Raw genomic sequence first — 21,530 nt, forward strand, 5'->3', positions numbered from 1 at the left:
GAGTGAGGAGGGGAGTGGGTGCAGCATTGGGATGCTGGCGCGTGTGCTTCTCCTGCCTGCTGTCCCACTGTGCCCTTCCAGCTGCACTCCTGTGCTGTCTGTGCTCTCTGCCTTTTGAACGGGCACATAACTAAATCTGTGTGTGTTTGTTTGTGTGTGTTTGTTCGTTCAGCTCTGGACTCTGTGAGCGTTGGGTGTCTGTCGGTGTCCGAGTGTTATTGAATTGTCCCAAGCTGGGTCTTATTCGCCTCATCTAGTCCTCACTGGATCATTCATCTCTGTCTCTCTGTTCCATTGTAAAGCCACACAGTGCAGTTCTTTTACCTTAGTAACTCATTTTGATGCTCCACTGTCTTACAATGTGGAGAATGGTGTCTCTGACATTACCAATGTGCGCCGCCGGTAAAGCTTGATATTTTGCCAAGTAACATTGTTATCATTGGTGGGAGCATGACCCTTTTTGTTAGATTTAGATGAATTGATAGTTACTCCCTTAACGCTAAATGGATGTCCAATATGTTGAGAAGTGACAGAAATAGGAATTCCTGCATTGTGTTAGTTTAAAGCGGTGGAGAGATTAGCTGTGTGTGTGTGTCTGTGTGTCTGTATAGCTGCTTTCAGACATAGGTGTAAGTCTGCATGTTCTGCGGATGTCAATCGGGTTGGGCCATTTATCTGAACAGCACAACCAGACATTTGGAACTCCGAACTTCGCCACCTCTTACACTACTCCCCTCCTAGTATTTCCGACGGACATTAAATGAGCTCATGTCTGAACGAAGAGAAGAACATGCGGAGATTCTGCTCATGTACGTGTTAAACCACATTCAACCATGCAGAGATTCCCATGAGAGTTCATGCGCGTCGGATGTGCTTCACACATAATGTCCACATGTAAGCATCACATCTGAATCACCTGAAGGGCCGGACATCCTTTTTTTCCCCTTAATAATAAAAGCCTTCAGTTAAAAACTGCATTTTGTGTTTATTTGTGTTATCTTTGTCTTATATATAAATTTGTTTGATGATCTGAAACATTTAGGTGTGACAAACATGCAAAAGAAAAAAATCAGGAAGGGGTAAAACACTTTTTCACATCTGTGGTTGTAGTTTTAACACTCAGTTGTACTGTTGATGTTAGTAAATGAAGGATTTTGTTTCTCTTATTTTGTTTCTCTCTCTCTCCTCTTGCCCTCTATCCCTCCATCCCTTTCTCCATCCCTTTCTCTCTCTCTCTCTCTCTCTCTTTCTCTCTCTCTCTCTCTCTCTCTCTCTCTGATGTAGGCAGACAGCTCTGTTGGCAGTAGCTGTTGCCTGTCTCCACCTCTTTGTTCAGAGTAACTGGACAGGACCTCCAGTCAGCCTGCACGTGCCTGACCTGCTGCCGGCCTCCTTACTGCAGTCCCTGTCAGAGGTAAGCAGCCCATCTACCTCCCGACGCGCACACACACACACACATGCACACGCAATCACACCACCCGTCTGTCAGGGGCTCACAGCCTCACACACTAACCACACTCAAGTCTCTCTCTCTCACACACACACACACACACATCTGGAGGAACCACAGAAACACAAGCCCCCCCTCCCCCCCTATTGTGCGTCATGTAAGCTCACTTGAGCTGCTTACTGCACGCTGGGAGCTCACACAGCCATGTCTCTGGGACGCAGTAGGCTGCAGCGCTGGGGAGGAGAACCCTACAGGTCATGTGTGTGTGTGTGTGTGTGTGTGTGCACTCACCGCATTGGACAGAAGTGAAATCAACACACACTAACACACACTTGCTTCCATCTATTAGACAATACAGTATATGTCCGTCATATACCATTCTACCAATGTGTAGCATTGTGATTTTTAATGTTAATATTTTATTTCACATCAGCCAAACACTTTAAATAGCTTAAGGGTGCTTGGAGTCTGCAATGGAAGTGCAGTGCACTGTTGTCATAGATTAATGTAAGCAGCCAGGCTATTTGAAAGGAATTCCTTTTCTGTTCAATACGAGGGTTATCCGCAGTAAGATTACCAGTGTCGTTTTGCTGATACCAGAGCCGTGGTTTTGCAGGCAGCTGTTTTGTCAGCTGTACGCTTGCAGCACTCACTCAGTTTCCATGTGAGTGAGGCTTAATGGCTGCTGACCCTGCAGTGCATCATCCAGGAGTATACTGTATGACCTGTGACCAGGAATACCTCCCTCTCACCCAGAACTCTGTGGCTTATGAATGTGAAAAAGAGTGTGTGTGTGTAAGAGGAGACGCGTCGTGATATATGGTGTGATAAAAGTGACCTCAGCGGGACCTCTGCTCTAGCTAATGAGGATGTATAAAGTGGGACAGGGGAACTCTGGGTAATGAAGTCTCTCTGGGGTCCCAATTATTGCCGGGGTGAGGAGAGCCTGCCCTGCATACACCCCCCCCCCCCCCCCCCCCAATCCTCTCAGTTCACACACACACACACACACATACACACCGCACCCTGCTGCAATTTCACCCGAGAGCTCCGATTGTGCTGTGTAAGAGTTTTTGGTGCCATCTTTGATTTATCTGTTCCCTGGAAGAACATTATGTGGGAGATTAAAAGCACAGCGTGAGTGAGGGGACTAAACAAGAGCTTCCGCGGCTCTGCGTCAGCACTGGAACGGAGTGTCACGTCGCAGCGTGAGGCTCCTGCTTAACATCCACCACTGCTACACTTGCTCCAAACAGTAATGAGTGGACTGTGGTTTCTTGATTGGTCAAAATGATATTCAGCAAATAGTAATGTTTTGCCTCATTCCCCCTCTCTTCTGTTTTTTTGTTTTCTCTCTACATCTCATAAATCTCTTATTTTTCATCTTTTGTTAATCTTCCCTCTGTCTACCTCTCCATCTCTTTAACTCTCATTCTCCTCCATTTCACCCTCCCTCTGCACATCCCCTGTCTGTCACCCTCTCTCTCAACTCACCATGTTCTCCACCTCCTCATCCTCTTTCTCTCTCTTTCTCTCTTTCTCCTTTTCTTTCTCTCCTCTCTCTCTCTTTCTCTCCTCTCTCTTTCCCTCTCTCTCTTTCTCTCCTCTCTTTCTCTCTTTCTCTCTCTCTCTCTTTCTTTCTTTCTTTCTTTCTTTCTTTCTTTCTCTCTCCCCCCCGCTCTCTCTCTCCCTCTGTCTCTCTCTCCCCCCCCCCCCCCCCCCCCCCAATCCCCAGCCTCAGGCTCTGCATGAGTCTCTTCTCAGTAGTCTGTTGCTGGATGGCGAGTCGGTCTACAGCCTGGTGGCCAACCCCTTCTGCCTCCTCCTGGCCCGCGTGCTGTTGGTCACCTGCCGGCCCCAGCTGGACTCCTTCCAGGTGAGACACCAAATGACCTACTCTACTCCCCAACCCTACATACTCACACATCCGCCACATCACACACACACACACACACACCTACTCTACTCCCCACCCCTACTCTACTCCCCACCCCTACATACTCACACATCCGCCACATCACACACACACACACTCACACACACACACACACACACACATACACACACACACCTACTCTACTCCCCAACTCTACATACTCACATATCCGCCATCACATCACACACACGCGCACACACACACACACACACACTAGGGGTGTAAAGATTAACCGATACGTATCGGTATCCGTTTTAAAACGTGTAAGATACGGCTACATCGATACGTGAAGCCCCGTATCAGAATAAATCGGAAACTATACGTGGCACGGAATTGTGAAGCTATACGTGGCACGGAATTGTGGGTAATGCAGTTCGTTTTTGGCTACATTCATTGCCCAAAGTTGTCAAATGACCTCATTACCCATACATCTACTGCAACTTAAGCACGTGACAACTCACACTCGGTCGTTTGTTTTACAGTTTTTACTCTTGTTTTTCAAAATCCAGTGCGAAATTAAACACTAAACAGCAATGATAGTCTGTAGAGTATAGCCTTACGTTTGATGAAAGGATTTCCTTAATGTTAAATAATAATTTGTCCCTTGCTAAAACGATGCACAAATTATTAGCCAATTATTTTGTTCATATTCACTCAGACTTGTGGCATTATAGGTTTCTGCATTAGGTCTACCGTTGGAACAAAATAAACCCAGAGAGTTCATTGATATGTAGGCCGATTTTATTCTTGTAGGCTATATGAGAAAAGGCCAAGAGTGTCTTAAGCATTGTTTTATTTTATTTCGGTATTGTCTTACCTCAACAAGGCTACAGCTCCATGAAAACAATCAGATATAACTCTATAAAATCTATAAAGTCTATAAAAAAAAATATTGTATTTGGCTGCTGTGTTTGACTGAAATGTAGACTATTCTTTTTTCATTTCAATACAGTATATGAAACAAACCTCAGTTTAGATAATCATATTCACACATTTTTTTGCCTAATTGACAACCATGACCATGATGACTGATAATATAAAATTAATGTGCACCTTGAGCAAATGATAAAAAATCTTTCAGAATGCTTTCCATTCTTGAACTGCATCGAATTGCATCGAATCGTACTGAATCGTTTTTTATGAACATGTATCTTTTCTTGTATCGAATCGGGCCCATGTATCTAGATGCGAATTGTATCCTCTTTTACATGAGAGATTCACACCCCTAACACACACACACACACACACACACACACACACCTACTCTACTCCCCAACTCTACATTCTCACACAGGTATCTCATCTCTCTCCACACCCACACACCTACTTTAATCCCCAACCCTACATACTCACTCATCTGCCACCTCATCACATCACACACACACCCACACACCCCTACTCTACTCTCCAATTCTACTTCCCAACTCTACATACTCACACAGGCATCTCATCTCTCTCCGCACACACACACGCACACACACACTCACACTCTGTACCACATCACCTTTAATCATTCCCTTCAGATTTCCATTGAATTTATAACCCCCTTCAGCGCCATTATAAATCCTCATTACCTCACTGCTAGCTGGCAGAATGCATTTTTTCTCTGTCAAAGATTGTGTCATTATTCAAAGTTCTATAGCTCTATTAAGACGCATAGAATTGTCATGTATGACATACTCGTGTAGAGGTGTAATGTTTTGGGTTGATGTGTGTTGCGACAGGATAACACTTTCCTACATCTAGCTGCCTGTCTGCTTGATTGACAGGGTAAGGAGTGATTGATGCCCTTGTTTTTTTAATGGCCTCAGGTGACTGCTATGTATCTGTCAGAACCTCCTCTCAAGGAAGCAGTGGCCAACGTCTAGTTCCATTCCAGTCCCAGCTCCACGCACTGCCCCCATGACATGTTCATACGACTAATTTACAAGCTTTCACTACACACACACACACACACACACACATAATTAGTCACATGCATACACACACTTCTAGAAACATCCATCACACACAGACACCACACACACACACACACACACATCTAAAAAACACTCACGTACACGCACATGCCCTCGCGCATGCACACACACACACACACACACACACACACACACACACACACACACACATACATGTACACAATCATCAATCTAAATATAGACATCCATTTAAAATCTAAACAAAGACATGAACAAACACGAACATTCAGGGCATGCATGGGTGTGAGCGGGGCGGGGTAGGGATGTAGGGTGGCGTGCTGGCACATTTGGGCTGTATTGCGGGTAACTTGTATACATTTTATGGGCTCGGTATTGGAATGAATGTTGCATAAGCGCGTGCTGTGAAGGCTGATGGCTGGGGCTACGTGCGATAGCTTCAGAGATAGCCACCAGCCATTTTGTTCCACCAGCAGACTGCCATTGTGTGCAGGAGGCACGATGTGTTTTCATGGAGCTAATGTGTGTTGGTGGATGATGTATTTGAGTTCTTTTTTTCCACGCAATCACCCCCACCACCACCTCAACCAGCCCTATCAACACCCGCCTGTTCAGCAGGATTAATTTCTCCACAGAGTGATTAGAGACTCAAGGAACATAAACATGTGTACACACACACACACACACACATAATCACACACTCACACACACACACACACAAACACACACTCACACAATCGCACACACACACAAAATCACACACACACACAAAATCACACACACACAAAATCTCACACACACAATCACACACACACAATCACACACACACAATCACACACGCACACACATCCACGGGCGTTCACACATTTAGTGCACACGGATGCGCACCCTTCATTCAGGCTTTAAAATGCAAATAAGGGGCAGGGTATTAACTTTGAGCACCTTAGCAGTGTTCTTGCTGGAGTGGGGTGGGCAGACTCAAGGACACTCCAACCCCTAACGCCAGTCGCTTACCATCAACACCCACACCTCCTCAATTGCACCCTCAACACGCACACGCACACGCACACGCACACGCACACGCACACGCACACACACACTTTCTACATGCCTAGCACTCCCACACCAGCCGTAACTGAAGCAGGAACATACAGCTGACAGCCGTGTGTGTGAGTGTGTGAGTGCGTGTGTGTGCACGTGCAGAGAATAATAAAGCCCCTCACAAGCAACCATTAACACCCCGTCAGGTGACCCTTGGTTAAAACACTGCTGTGTGCATTTTTTAAATGAGAGGAGAGAGCCACAGGATATTCTGCTAGAGGGCCACACACTCCTCAGTCCCCTACCCCCTCCCCCCTCTCACACACACCCACACCCTGTGTTATAGTAGAAATAGGCACATACACATACATACAAACACACACACGAGCACACAATCTTACACGTATGTAGTCCACACCAGAGATGCTCACATACACACACACACACACACACACACACACACACACACACAATGCTGAACCTGATGCAGGTGCAATGATTATAGAATATGGGCACACACACACACACACACCTCTGTTGGCTATGAGCCATTCTCTATGTACCACTTTGTGTTACCTTTTTCCCCGGTCAAGCTGAGAGGCTCCTCTAGCTACCTCAGCAGTGGAAATGTCCCTGATTGGTGTTTTTATGTATAAATATGTTTGTCAGGATTTAGCATAGATGGGTGTGTGTGTTTGTTTGTTTGTTTGTTTGTTTGTTTGTTTGTTGCCAATGGGGCTTACAGTGTGTGTGTGTGTGTGTGTATGAATTTGATGGGGGAGGGGATGTTTGTGTGACTTAGCTGTTTTTTTCTGTTCAGTATAAGCAGGGCTCGAAATTAACGATGTCCCGACGTCCCGGGGACTATAAAAAATGCCCCCGGGACACAATAGAATGATGTCTGGGACATCTCTGGGACAGTAGAAAAATGGCAAAGCAAATTTCTAAATAGGTACTTTTTTCCTAAACTGTTCACATGGGAATCTAAACGTATCTTTCTTGTCTGAATGAAAATGAAACAAAATTTGACCTGGCGTAATTTGACCTGGCGTTTGACAGGGCAGCTGGCAAAAGCGGCGTTAGCCAGCTGATCTATAAAGAAGCGGTTTTATATAGGCCTACGCAGCCTACAACACTGTTTACTGCTCTTCGAATCACTGTAGGCTAATGTCATTTTTGGTACAAATACAATATAAGATATCCAAATGGGATGGGTGCTTGCTTTTCCTTAGGAATCCGCCGTCTTGGTTTTGTATAAAAATAAATATTAAGTGACACATGTGCCGACACAAACATAGGGCACGGGCGGTAGGTCTAATGGGTCATTTCCGATATAGAGGTTAACTTACCTAACTGGCAGGCAGGTAGGCTAGGAAATGCCATTTGTTTTAATGACATTGCGCACATTTTTGACTGATAGTGTAGGCCTGAGGTTACACTGGTGTTCTAAAAAAACGAGATGACAGTCCTCTGACTAAAACGTTGCGTGTTTTCTGTCAGTGACAGACGACACGTCACCAATAGCCTACCATGCTGAGCTTAATAGCATACTGCAACTGCGATTTGACAAAATGATAGTGTTGCAAGGTAGCCTATAACTATGAAAACAGTTATTTAAGTTAGCATATGACATTTCGTTGTGGCAGTTCTAAGTTATAGGCTATTGAGAAAAGAAACGAATACCGGAGAGTAGCCTATCTGACAGCTTCACTTCGGTAAAGTTAGACAGAAATTGGCCAGCTTCATGGTAATTTCCCATTATTGTTTTCACTTAGATCTGTGGCCATGACATCACACCAAACTGACATTGAAATTAAAGACACGTGAAAATAGATTATTGACGGAATGTTTTACGAAACTTGTCCGTCATAACGAAGGTCAATGAAAACGTCTAGTGCAACCTCAAAAAAGAGTCAAAAGCGCAACGTCTGAAAATGAGTGTTGTGTGAAATAGTAGATGATTTAATGTTAATAAAATGGTGTTTAATAAATTAAGTGTTTAGAACTTATGGTGGACCAGAATGAGTTAATTAAGTGGCGCAAGTTACTGATTATTATACTGTTTATTACATAGAATGGGAAAAAACAAGAACTTGAATTTGGGACACTGGTGGTTAAGTCCGGGACAGTGCCAAGTAGAATTCGGGACAGCTGCGGGACACTGAGAAAAAAAGTTAATTTTGAGCCCTGAGTATAAGTATATATACTCTTTTGAGTATATATAAATCCTGTGAGGGAAATTTGGTCTCTGCATTTATCCCAATCCGTGAATTAGTGAAACACACTGCACACAGTGAACACACAGTGAGGTGAGGTTCAGCCGTTCCTACTAGTCGGGGATCGAACTGGCAACCCTCTGGTTACAAGTCCGAAGCCCTAACCAGTAGGCCATGACTGTTCCCAAACAACAAGTTTCAACACTTTCAACACTTCCACTGGAGAGACGCAGTGAAACAACACTTGCACTGGAGATGGCTCAACAACACTTGGTAGTGTAGATGAACAGTTTGATGTGGCAGCCGTGGCCTACTGGTTAGTGCTTCGGGCTTGTAACCGGAGGGTTGCCGGTTCGAACCCCGACCGGTAGGCCACTGCTGAAGTGCCCTTGAGCAAGGCACCTAACCCCTCACTGCTCCCCGAGCGCCGCTGTTGTTGCAGGCAGCTCACTGCGCCGGGATTAGTGTGTGCTTCACCTCACTCTGTGTTCACTGTGTGTTCACTAATTCACGGATGGGATAAATGCAGAGACCAAATTCCTGGTCGAGAATCCTGATTTACGATTTTTACGATTTAACCGTGTCTCTCCCTGCAGCTGCTGCCATGGTGGACTCTACGCTACGTGTCGGTGCACCAGCAGGTGCTGGAGGCTTGCTCCCCCCAGCTCCTCAGCATCGCCCGGACCTCCATGGACAACGGTAAGCCCCCTACGCATGGAACCCTCCAAAAGCCCCAACCTGTCAATCACACACACGCATACACTGTCCGCCACCGATCCGTAATGCCACCCAAGGCACAGGCCGACTGGTAGGGTCCTGTCTGTCAGCCTTAAGGGATTTCTCCATTCTCCATCCCCATCTCCCCACAAGACCAGTCAGTCGTGTCATGGACTGATAGCATAGCCGGATCTATCTTCGGATGTACAGTATAGCTAATGCGGCTATGCTTCAAGGCTACATTTGTATTTATTTATGCAGGACACGCATTCTTATTCAAAGCCATGGTTTTATGAGTGCATGTGGACAAAAATGGATTGCATGGTTGCCTTTGTGTTGGCTTCATATGATGGGTATATGAAAACTCAGGGGCAGCCACATTGTAAATAGCAAACTCTTTAAACATCTGCTGTTTACTTATATTTATCAGTCAGAATAGACACACATCGTCATGCTCATATAGTCATGTATAATGATAAATATTGACATTTTATATAGATAATGGGAGTTCAGACTGAAATGGTATTAAGGATTGAGTCTGGGATAAGTTCATTTAAGACGGCCATTGTTAAGGTTGTTTGTGTTTGTTAATTCATTTATGCATTTTTAATCGTTAAGAAATGTTCAGTGTACGTGAGCTGCCACCAGGGGGCACTGTCCTCCCCATCAGGTGACCTTGTTTGCAATTCAAATAGCGACATCAGGTTCTGGTTGGGTGGATAGTTCAGTGGTTTCTCTCTGTTGCACAGCTGAAGAAAAAGGCAAATGAAAGTCCAATTGCTGTTTACAGCACCATATAAGGTATAATTGTTGCTGCTTTGGAGGTCTAAAGAAAAAAAAATATTTTGATTTTTATCAGCTCTGATTTATGCAAACCCAAGGCCAGGGTGAGGAACAATGTTCCAAATATTGCTCAATACTATAAACTCACACGGGTGCCAAGGCTGGGTGGCCGTACTGTTAGTAAACAGCCAAGTAAACGGTCAAGAATTTGGTCACACGTCAACATCCACATCCTCATGTACAGTAGAGCATGGATGCATGTGACTCCTTCTCCAATGCAGGATTTACCAATGCACGTTATCAAGTACCAGATCACATTTCCATCATTAAAACATCACCACTGCCTCCCAACCCTATCTCCACCCAGCCAGATGAACGGATAAGCCCTCTTTTGTGTTAGCTAGAGAGGAAGCCAGACTAACCCTGCACAAGGGGGGGATGATTAGTGTTCAGTACCCTCACGTGGGGAGAAGAGGCTGGGATGGACGTGTGTGTGTGTGGAGATAAGCTGTGCTGCTCAGTGGAGATGTTGGTGCATCAAGCTGTGTGTGTGTGTGTGTGTGTGTGTGTGTGTGTGTGTGTTAGCTGGCGACAGGAGAGAACCTTAGCTGTACCTGTGTGTAGTTGGAAGAGGCAGTTTGTGGCTAATTAGCAAGTGGCTCGACTAAGCGTCAGTATAAACACTCTAGGACAAGCTGCTGAAGTCGACCTAGCTCTCCACATTTCCACTGGTGTGTGTGTGTGTGTGTGAGAATGTGTTTGTTCTGAAGGAAATTATGTCACTGATAATTTGTGATGGGTGGGTGCGAGAGCCTGTGTGTGTCTGCCAGAGTGGCCGATTACAGTTTCTGTTGTTTTTGTTAGAGCAGCTGTGCGCTCAACATGAGATGATGATATCAGCGCATCCACACAGATTGTGTGTGTGTGTGTCTGTGTATGAATTAGGCTCTGGCCATTTTCTATCTGCTGTGTATTTTTTTTATCGTGTGTGTGTGTGTGTGTGTCAGGGCACGGGAACAACTCTAGCTGTGTGTCTCAGACTGAGATTGAGTGTCCTCAATGCTGTGGGTACATTTATACAGCTAATGCTATGTGCGCTTCATAAATGTGTTGAAGGACAAAGTGAGAGATGAAGAGAGAGAGAGAGAACTTGTCCTCACTGGCAGGGGTGTACTGTATATGACTGTGTCACTTAGCTGAAATATCATCTCTGGGTGGGTGGATGGGTACTAGAACCAGAATGTGGACCGTGGATAGTTGGTCTAAAGTGTGGATAATAATAAAACCAAAACAAAAATGACACTTTGTATACAGAGAAGATTCTGTCCCATTGGTACACACACACACACACACACACACAATTTGAGCTGACAGCATCAAAGACCTTGGTGTCCTTAGCCTGTGTTTGTTTTATCCCCTTCCCCTCCACTGATCGAATTCAGCAAAGCAATTATGTGAACATTAGTATTTTCTTTACCCCCCCCCCCCCCCCCCCCCCCTTCTATAGAGAGGCTGCAATCCTTTCAGGTAGAGCATATACTTCTCAGATGCCATAAATACCGACGAGGGTCATTTCCCGCAAAAAACATTCAACCAAAAAGCAATAAATGCTAAACGCATTGCAACGCCATGGCTTCCCCTGGAGGGGAGGTGGCGTAGCCGTAGTGAAGGGAGAGAGCACGAGAGCTGGCAGACGTGGAAGTCCTTGGCGGTGGGGGAGGGGTTGCTGAGGTGTGAGGGGGGTATGCGTGACTCGCATACCCCATGCATACTTTATATATATATATATATATATATATATATATATATATATATATAGTATATATATATATATATATAGTATAAGTATATATACTCTTTTTGATCCCGTGAGGGAAATTTGCTCTCTGCATTTATCCCAATCCGTGAATTAGTGAAACACACTGCACACAGTGAACACACAGTGAGGTGAAGCACACACTAATCCCGGTGCAGTGAGCTGCCTGCCACAACAGCGGCGCTCGGGGAGCAGTGAGTGGTTAGGTGCCTTGCTCAAGGGCACTTCAGCCGTGCCTACTGGTCGGGGTTCAAACCGGCAACCCTTAGGTTACAAGTTCAACATCACACTGTTGTAGCACCATTTTTCCTCAAAAACATCAAGAACGACACCTAGAAAACACCATTAGGATATCAACATCTACATCCTGCTCAACTTTCCTTTTTACGACTAACATATATTGCCATCTTTGCTTGCCCAAGCAGAAACTTTAGGAGCTGACACTTGAAGCGATGCTTTTGTACATATTTAAAACCAAAAATGAAAATCTCCGAAGAGAAATTTTCATCAAACTTGAAGAAAAGAAAAGTGTCATCAATACAGCAAAAATAGGTCTGAGCCTCTGGCAGTGCATAAAGGAATGGAATACAGTCTCCCTTACAGAACAAAAAGGGCACCCTTGATCAACCATTGGATTTAAAACAGAAATAAAAGCATTCACTGCTATTGCACCATGCAGAATACGCCATTGTAGATTGCCAGCTTTTTTAGTTAATGCGGACTTGTACAACGCTCGCCATTGTGGTTTGACATCATTTTAAACCTGCAAAACTTCACGCCAGGGTGTATCCACCCTCTTGTCTAGATACCTTTTATTTAGGGAGAGAACACACAGTTTATACAATGATTTACTAGTTGCAGCTGTAGGACCTGGGAAAACTAAACTATCTGGGAGTAAGTAGCAACCAGTGCAACCTGTTAAATCTGGAACTAGAGTAAGTCTGGGAAAGGAGTCAAAATAATCTCCAAGCAATTGCATCTCCTCCCCAGTTAGGAGAGACCGCCATTTCCCAAGTAGCTGATCAACTATCCTAATGGACTTCACACCTAAGTGTTAAGCTAAAGTATGGCAATTACTGATATCAGGACCAGCAAACTCTACTAGATCCCCAAGGGTTGTAACTCTAGAGCTGATAAGCTTAGAAGTAGGTACCAGGGACAAATCCTGACTCACATCGAGAACAGAACCATGAATCAGAGGCTCCTTCAACAACCAGAATAATGAACTTGTCTGTCGTGGGCGTTGTGTTATAAATAGAGACCAGTGGCCGGTTGCACAAAGCACCTTAAGTTAAGTTTTTCCCTTAAAATCTGATTTTACTGATCAACTAACGGTTGCACAAACACCCTTAAGTTTTCACCTTAACATTTTCCCTTAAGTATTTAAGGGTTTGCCCTTATCTTGTAAGAAATCCCTTAAACTGTTGCACAAAAGACCTTAGTAGTCTAACTAAGGGGAAAAACTTATGGGACATCTGACTATACCTTAACCATATTATTAACTGAATTGATGCTGATAAATGAAATATATTCATGGGTTTCATCAGGTCCCTTTCCACTAGGGTTGGGCACTGAAACACGGTTCTAATATGGCACCGACGCAAACGCATAACAACGTGGATTTCGGTGCCTCATTTCGGTGCTTAAGTAGCGTTTTTATATATATATATATATATATATATATATATATATATATATATATATATATATATATATATATATATATATATATATATATATATATTATTATTATTATTATTATTATTATTATTATTATTTTTTTTTTATATATGAGGCATCACTGCATGTCATGCGCCATCTCTAACGTCTTGCTCTGATAGCAACACATCCAGATACAGTTAGCTAACATAAACATTGGATGTATAAACCAGATGGGTGTACCACATAGGCGAGTGGACAGTGTTTGACAGCTTCCGTGAGCCCAAGTGCTTAGGCCTACTTTAAAGTGATATCACGAGCTCCTGTCAAAATCTAGCAGTGGGCCTAACTACACACAAGCAAAAGGCTATGAAACATCAACAGTAGCCTATATGTTACACAATATCCTTGCTAATGCGCTAACTGGTATTTATTTGAAATGTTATCAGCAAAGTTGTAAGGTGAAAGCTTTATTTCACGGTGTGTTCAAAACAACATAATGGCATGATATTAATCTTCCATGTGCATGAGGCCCATATAGCATCACAATGAATATGAAGATCATGTTAAAAGTTCGCTGGCAAAAACATAAATATGTAGGTTACATACCTGATGTCACTGAGCTGTCAAAGAGGCTACGAAACCATCTCTGTACGTTATCACTAATTAAACTCAGCTGACTGGTGTTAGCGCATAGCCATAGTTGCTGTTAAAATGCTGCCTACTAGGCTAGCGCTGGGAATCTAAACACTTCAACACCGACATAGCCTCTAACATGTTCAAAACTATTGCGTGTTATGGGTTAAAACATGCAATTTCTTGAAGCATTTGGAAACACACTGAATTAACTGGAAAGTAGAGTCCGTGTTATATTAGCTTGCTTGCAAATGCCGTTGTCCATGACTTGGCATTTCTATGGCAAGCGGTTTTACCATACCTTATGGCAAACCGCCTACACTGGGTAAACTTGAAAGCAGAGCTTACCATTGTGTGTGCATGCATGGCAAGCTGTTTTAACATTTAAATGTATTATTCGTAGGAGCAATGAGATATTGATAGTAAATTGAATATAACAGTTCAATTGTTCAAATTTGTCTTATCAATAAAAAAAAAAAACAATTCATGCTTTAGACCATTTTAATTTAAAACATTTTAAAAACAAAGTACCGGTTCAGGCACCGTTTCGGCACCGGCACCGTTTTAAAAGTATCGATTTAGCACCGGTATCGGATAAAACCCAAACGATACCCAACCCTACTTTCCACAGGTGTATTAATCAAGCACCATGCAGTCTGCATTGATAATCAAGGTGCTTGATTTATTACACCTGTGGAAAGGGACCTGGTGAAACCCATGAATTGACTACTTTTGACAATTCAAAATAAAACCTCTGTTAATATGCTTACTCTGTCAAATAGGCCTAGCTTCTATAAGAAACATGCTGTATTGTTATTGTGTAGTTTACGTAGGCTAACGTTAACAATTCATGTGGATGTCTTGTTAGCCTATGAGCTTCGCTTCGGTTCGCTAGGCAAAACATTGGTGCACTGATGACAGTCAGGATCATCTCTAACTTGCCAACTAGTATTGTTCAGTTCATGTATATAACATGCTTTACTTGCTACCTGGATAATTTCCGCGAATATTATTAAGGTAAGATGAATGATAAATAATTAAGCTTTACTGTGTTCGGTGGGTTAACGGCATCGTGGCAAAGGCAGCTAGTACAGCTGTTGAACAATCTCCGTGGAAACTATAGAATTTTCGTGCCGGAAAATCCCTTTCAATGCAGTAAATCGCTTAACGTTTCTCCTTAACTAAGGAAACATTTTAAGGTATTCTGTGCAACACCCTTATGTAAATCCCTTACCTAAGGAGAACTTAAGCCTTAAGGGTCATACTTAAGGGAAAAAACTTAAGGTGCTTTGTGCAACCGGCCACAGACTTTAAACAGATTCTTATAAAATGCAGGAAGCAAATTAAGATTCATTCTATTTGGATTAAACCAGAACAAAGGCCTATCTAAGCCCAAAATGTTGTAAAATACAACAGGCTGCAGCTTTCCAGCTTGAGTCCACTGATCCTGTGAGAAGACGCTGTACAAACTGCAGACGGAAGGCAGCAGTTCGACTCTGTAGATGAATAAGTCCATGTCCACCATCCTCCTTAGGCAGATTTAAAACACTCTGAGGTACCCAGTGTAGATTGTCCCAGAAAAAATCAACCAGGACTGACTGAATCTTCGGTAGCAGGTTTGAAGACGCCCCCTGTATGAAGTAATACTGAAAAGAAATTTCCATTTCTCCAGACGACCTTTAACTTTTTCAATTACCCCCTCAAATTTATTTTGAATAAAAACATCATCACCTAAGAAAACACCCAGGTATTTAAACCCACCCCTATTCTAAACTAAGCCATCAGGCAGACCAGGTTCGCCAATCACCCAACTCCCAACCAGCAAGGCTATGCTTTTCGACCAATTTACCTCTGCTGAAGAAACGACCTTAAATTCATTGCATATTTTTAAAAGCGTGTCAACATCTCTGGCCATTAACAAGGACAGCCACATCGTCAGCATAAGCTGACAATTTAAAAACATCATCACAGTTAGGAATTTTCACTCCAACAATCTCCTTCCTCAACCTTACAAGGAAAGGTTCGATAGCCAGACTATACAGCATGCCCGACAAGGGACATCCTTGACGGACACCTCTGTACTGTATACCTTAAAAGGAGCGCACAAGTCACCATTAAACTTGAGAATACTTTCAATGTCACAATACAATGCTTTAATCATTCGAATAAAATTGGGGCTGAAACCAAAAGCTGACAAAGTATTCCACAAATAATTATGCTCAACCCTATCAAATGCTTTTTCTTGGTCAATTGAAACCACACCAAAATCCAGATTGAAATATTTGCCAATATAAAAAAACATCTCTAATGAAGGAAACATTGTTATGAATCAATCTGCCTGCCACACAGTAGGTCTGGTCAGGGTGAATTACCTGCTCCAAAACCTCCCCAAGTCTATTTGCTAGAACTTTAGACAGCAGTTTGTATTCAGAGCAGAGGACTCCAGGACCTTATATCTGTCAGGTCTCCCTTTTTTGGCAATAAAGTGAGCACTGCTCTACGGCAGCTCAGTGGCAGCACCCCTCTGGTGATGTGTGCCCAACTCTGGCCAAAAGGACTTATAATAGTCTACTAGCAGGCCATCCACCCCAGGTGCTTTGCCACTGGCTCTCTCCAGCTCCTCTAGGGTCAACACCCTTCCAAGGGCTGTGTTTGCCTCTTCAGATACCTTAGGTAGGTCACAAAGAAAAGTCTGGTCAATCGCCTGATCTTGTGGATGTTCGCTCTTATAAAGCTCCTTATAAAAATTGACTGCTCTATTGGCTATTTCCGGATAATTAGAAAGGATTCTCCCATCTTCAGACCTCAAAGCATGAATGAACTTCCTCTGGCCATTCTTTACCTCCAAGTTAAAAAAGAATTTTGATAGTACATCCATCAGCTCCACACTCTGGAAGCGGGACCTGACCAGAGCTCCCTGTGCCCTCAACCCTAAAAAGTCAGCCAATGTTTTCTTTTTTGAGTTAAGAATTTCAGTGGGTGCCTGATCACCCGTTGGTTTTACAAATTCTAGAAATAAAGAACAGAAAACCAAACTATGGTCAGAAAAGCCAAATGGAATTATTGAACATTTCCTGAATAGACTAAGCTGATGTTTGAAACCATAAAACCTGTCAAGTCTTGCCAGAGACAAACAATTATTATATGGTGTACCCAAGTATATTGCTTCTGTCCACCATGAAAGTTCCTCCAAATATCACTAAGCTCATTGGACCTCATAAACTCTTCAAGCCGTCTACGAGAGGGCATGTGCGGCTCAACATGATTTCTATCAATATTTTGTGCAGTACAATTGAAATCTTCTCCAAGGATAAGAATATCCTCTGAGCAGCAATTATTTATAACATCTCCAATAGTATTTAAAAACAGCATTCTGTCTGTTGTCAGTGTAGGAGCATAAATGCAAATAAACAAAAAAAAAAGATTTTCAAACTGGGCTCTGACCTTTAAAAGTCTTCCCTCTATAACTTCATCAACATCAAAAGTGATGGGAATAAAGGACTTAGAAAACAGAACTGCAACCCCACCACTATTAGATGTACCATGACTAAGTATGGACAGACCATCAAACTCCTGAGCCCAAGCAGCTGCATTAGACGCATCACTGTGCGTTTCTTGCATAAAGAGAACATCAAACTTATTCTGTCTGATTGTTTCAAAAACAGAGAGCCTCTTAATTTTTTCTCTTGCACCATTTACATTTAAAGAAGCAACACGAAATTCACCCATCATTATAAAGAAAAAAAAATAAAATAAATATGGACCTATGCAATCAGCCATCCTAGGACACAAGTGGAAAGGGTGTTTAACATTTGTCATCTTTGGCATTCAGTAGAACATTGAGTTTTGTGATAATCTTTTTTAGACAAAATCCCTCTTGATCGGTGATGCTACCATCACACATAAATGCTCGTGATTTGCTCATAAACTGTTCAATATCAGGAAAAATTCCTAGAATGTTTTGTATCCTTAAGGAATTTCTTTATATCCTCCACTCTATAATTGCGAGTGCGATAGCCGCTTAGTCGCAAGCTGCAGGTTACACTACAGTCAGAAAGATCACTTTCACTCTCAGTCAGTTCTATGTATCATGTACACGAAACGCCTGAAGGACACTATATGTTTCAACAACGGGGATTTACTCGCAATCGGAATTTTCTTAATTGTTGAGACCACTTTGCCATAGCACGACAGTGTTTAGGGCAGGACAGGGCAATACAAATTGGCAGGGCATGGTTTGGCAATACATATTGTATTTTTTGTCATCCAAATAAAGCTCAATTGAATTCAGTTGAGAGACAAGAGAGAGGGAGAGATGCAGAGAGGGATATATATACAGTGATGGCCAAAAGTGTTGGCACCCATGCTAAAGTTGACTGAAAAGAGGAATATAAAATAATCTTTTGGAAACTGATCTTAATGCCTTAAGTGAAAAATGAGGAAATATCTAACCTTTAAGGACACCAATTTTCTTAGTGAATGAATAATGTATCATAAATAAATAAATGTTCTTCCTTAAAATACAGGTCATAAGTATTGCCACCCCTGTTAAATTCCCATAGAGACAGGCAGATTTTTATTTTTAAAGGCCAGTTATTTCATGGATCCAGAATACTCCTGATAAAGTTACCTTGGCCTTTGGAATTAAAATAGCCCCACATCATCACATACCCTTCACCATACCTAGAGATTGGCATGGTGTTATTTCAGTTAGCCTATTAGCTGGTTTGATTTGCATTGAGCTCAATGAGCAACAAACCAGCTAATAGGCTAACTGAAATAACACCATGCCAATCTCTAGGTATGGTGAAGGGTATGTGATGATGTGGGGCTATTTTAATTCCAAAGGCCAAGGTACTTCAGGATGCACAGTATTCTGGATCCATGAAATAACTGGCCTTTAAAAATAAAAATCTGCCTGTCTCTATGGGAATTTAACATAGGGGTGGCAATACTTATGACCCCTGTATTTTAAGGAAGAACATTTATTTTATTTATGATACATTATTCATTCACTAAGAAAATTGGTGTCCTTAAAGGTTAGATATTTCCTAATGTTTCACTTAAGGCATTAAGATCAATTTCCAAAAGATGATTTTATATTCCTCTTTCAGTCAACTTTAGCATGGGTGCCATCACTGTATAGAGAGAAGGATGACTACTTCCTGCTTTAGTGTTTGCATCCTTTTCTCCTAGATCAGCAACTCTGCTGTTACTCATCTCTGCTTTCTCTCTTTACCTCTCAGTCTCTCTTTCTTTCTGTCCATTCTTGAATTTCCCCTGGGGATCAATAAAGTATCTATCTATCTATCTATCTATCTATCTATCTGTTTCTTACCCTCCCATTAGGTGTGTATATGTGTGTGTGTGTGTGTGGGGGGGGGGGGGGGGGGGGGGGGGGGCGGCTGTTGCCTTAGTAATTTCAGTTCTGACTCCTGTAATCTCTTGATCTGTGTCTTGTTCTTTCCTCCTTTAAACACGACATCCACATTTCTCCAGACTGACACCCACGTGATTGCTAACCTTTCCAGTGACCCACCGCTGAAAACGCATTAACACCTTGGAAAGAAGCCTTTTTGAGGTGTGTGCGTCCGTGTGTGTTTCGTTCCGCTCTGCTGTCACACAAACAAGATCCTGGTCCATTTTCCTCTGGTGTCACAACTTTTTTGCAAAACACACACACACACACGTACACACACGCTGCCCCCAACAGAAAGCCCCCAGGCACACACACACACACATTCGATGTGTCCAGCCAAGCTGAAATGGTGTGGCCTCTTTTTCCTTTTGTCGACTGAAATTGCCCAGAATGATTGTAGGGATAGTCCCAGGCCGACTGTGTATGTGTGTGTGAATGTGAGAGTGTATGTGTGCGTGCACACGCAGGCATTGTGTTGGGTAATTGCCTCCTGCATTGTAAAAGCAAGGCAGGGTATTAATCTTGGCTAAAGGACACATGCGTTTACGACGGAACAAACATGGCGAATGAGTCATCAGATGCTGGCAGGCGCACAGACAATAGGAAGCAACCAGGAGGAAAATGCCAACCAGGAGAGAAGTAGTCAGCCACAGTCTTTTGTCTCCATCGGCCTTTTCTGTGCAGGTTAATCTCCATTGATTGCCATCGGTGAACTCTCGAAAGGTGTGACACGAGTTTGCCACTGGATTGGTCGGAAGATGGTGTTTTTTTATTTGTCTGACACGGGTTTGTCTTTGTGCTGCACCCACCCATCCAGGAAAGAGCAGCTCAGCACTTTTCCCCCCTCTTTGTTTTGTTTGCTTCTTTCTCCACCCAGTCGCCAAAACAATAGATACACACGCCAAGAGGGATTTTCAGCACCTCGGTATTTGTCTCCCCAAAGAGGCGAAGCTCTCGTGGCTGGCTTAGGGAGGTTGGTAGGCTGGTAGGCTGGTTGCACCCTCCACCTCCACTCTGCCTGCTTCACTAAAGCTCGGGGTTTTGAAGCTCCCTCATAGGCACCTTCCTCCACCACGGATGGTGTTGGAAAATAATCTTGGGGAGGTTTCTCCTCGTCTCTTCTCTCGGGTCTCTCCTGTGGCAGCCTCGGGGCTGTCTTACCCGTCTGAGCTCTGGAGGGGAGGCTCCGGGAGCCTGAAAACACGGAGAGATGGAGAGAGTGAAAGAAGGGGGAAGGTGAAAAATAGACGGAGACACCGAAGAGGAGCTGAAGAAGAGGGAAAAAAGGAGGGAGAGAGACCGGGACCGGGTGATCGAGAGAGAGATGGAACGAGCGAAAGCAGAGGGAAGGCTCCTGAGTGTCTCGTTTGTCATGTGGACGAGGAGTATTCCACACCGAGCTCCAGGGAGATGCTCTAAATGTAAAAAGTGGGGGAGCAGAGATCGGCTTCACCTCATCGGCGCACCCTGGGAGGGCCGCCGCAGATCCTGCTCATTATTCCTGGAGAAAACACCACACATGAGTCAGAGTTTTCCCTCTGTCATTCCCCTCTCTCCCTCCCTCTCTCTCTCTCTCCCTCTCTCTGCCCGCTTGGCCGCATCGGAGAACGAGAACCCCCACGTGGATAGCACCAGGCAAAAGACAATCATCTCAAAAGCTTGTACACACACACACACACACACATGCGCGTCCATACCATGTGCATTTGATTAGGCTTGTGATCATTGTGTGATTCCCTGTCGTGTTTAGAGGAGTTTATGTGGAGTCCTCATCCAGTGGGCTGTTCTGTTGGAGCTTCATCATGTTGGACTGGCTCCTCTGCAGATGAGGGGGAGTTTCCAGCTATCTCAGTACACCCCCCCCCCCCCCACACACACACACACACACACACACACAGTACGTCCTTCACAGACCTCTCC

The 21,530-nt window shown here is 43.5% G+C and overlaps 1 protein-coding gene across 1 annotated transcript in view; it reads left to right on the forward strand.

Moving 5' to 3' along the window:
- The window catches only part of ttc27 (tetratricopeptide repeat domain 27), a 116,104-nt gene that overhangs the window by 7,129 nt on the left and 87,445 nt on the right, over nucleotides 1-21,530 (forward strand). Inside the window, 3 exon segments of the mRNA XM_042066237.1 lie at nucleotides 1,285-1,414; nucleotides 3,186-3,326; nucleotides 9,177-9,279. Coding sequence (XP_041922171.1) covers nucleotides 1,285-1,414; nucleotides 3,186-3,326; nucleotides 9,177-9,279 — 374 coding nt within the window.

The sequence above is a fragment of the Alosa sapidissima genome, chromosome 16 (assembly GCF_018492685.1).
Source record: "Alosa sapidissima isolate fAloSap1 chromosome 16, fAloSap1.pri, whole genome shotgun sequence".
NCBI classification, from domain to species: Eukaryota; Metazoa; Chordata; class Actinopteri; order Clupeiformes; family Clupeidae; genus Alosa; species Alosa sapidissima.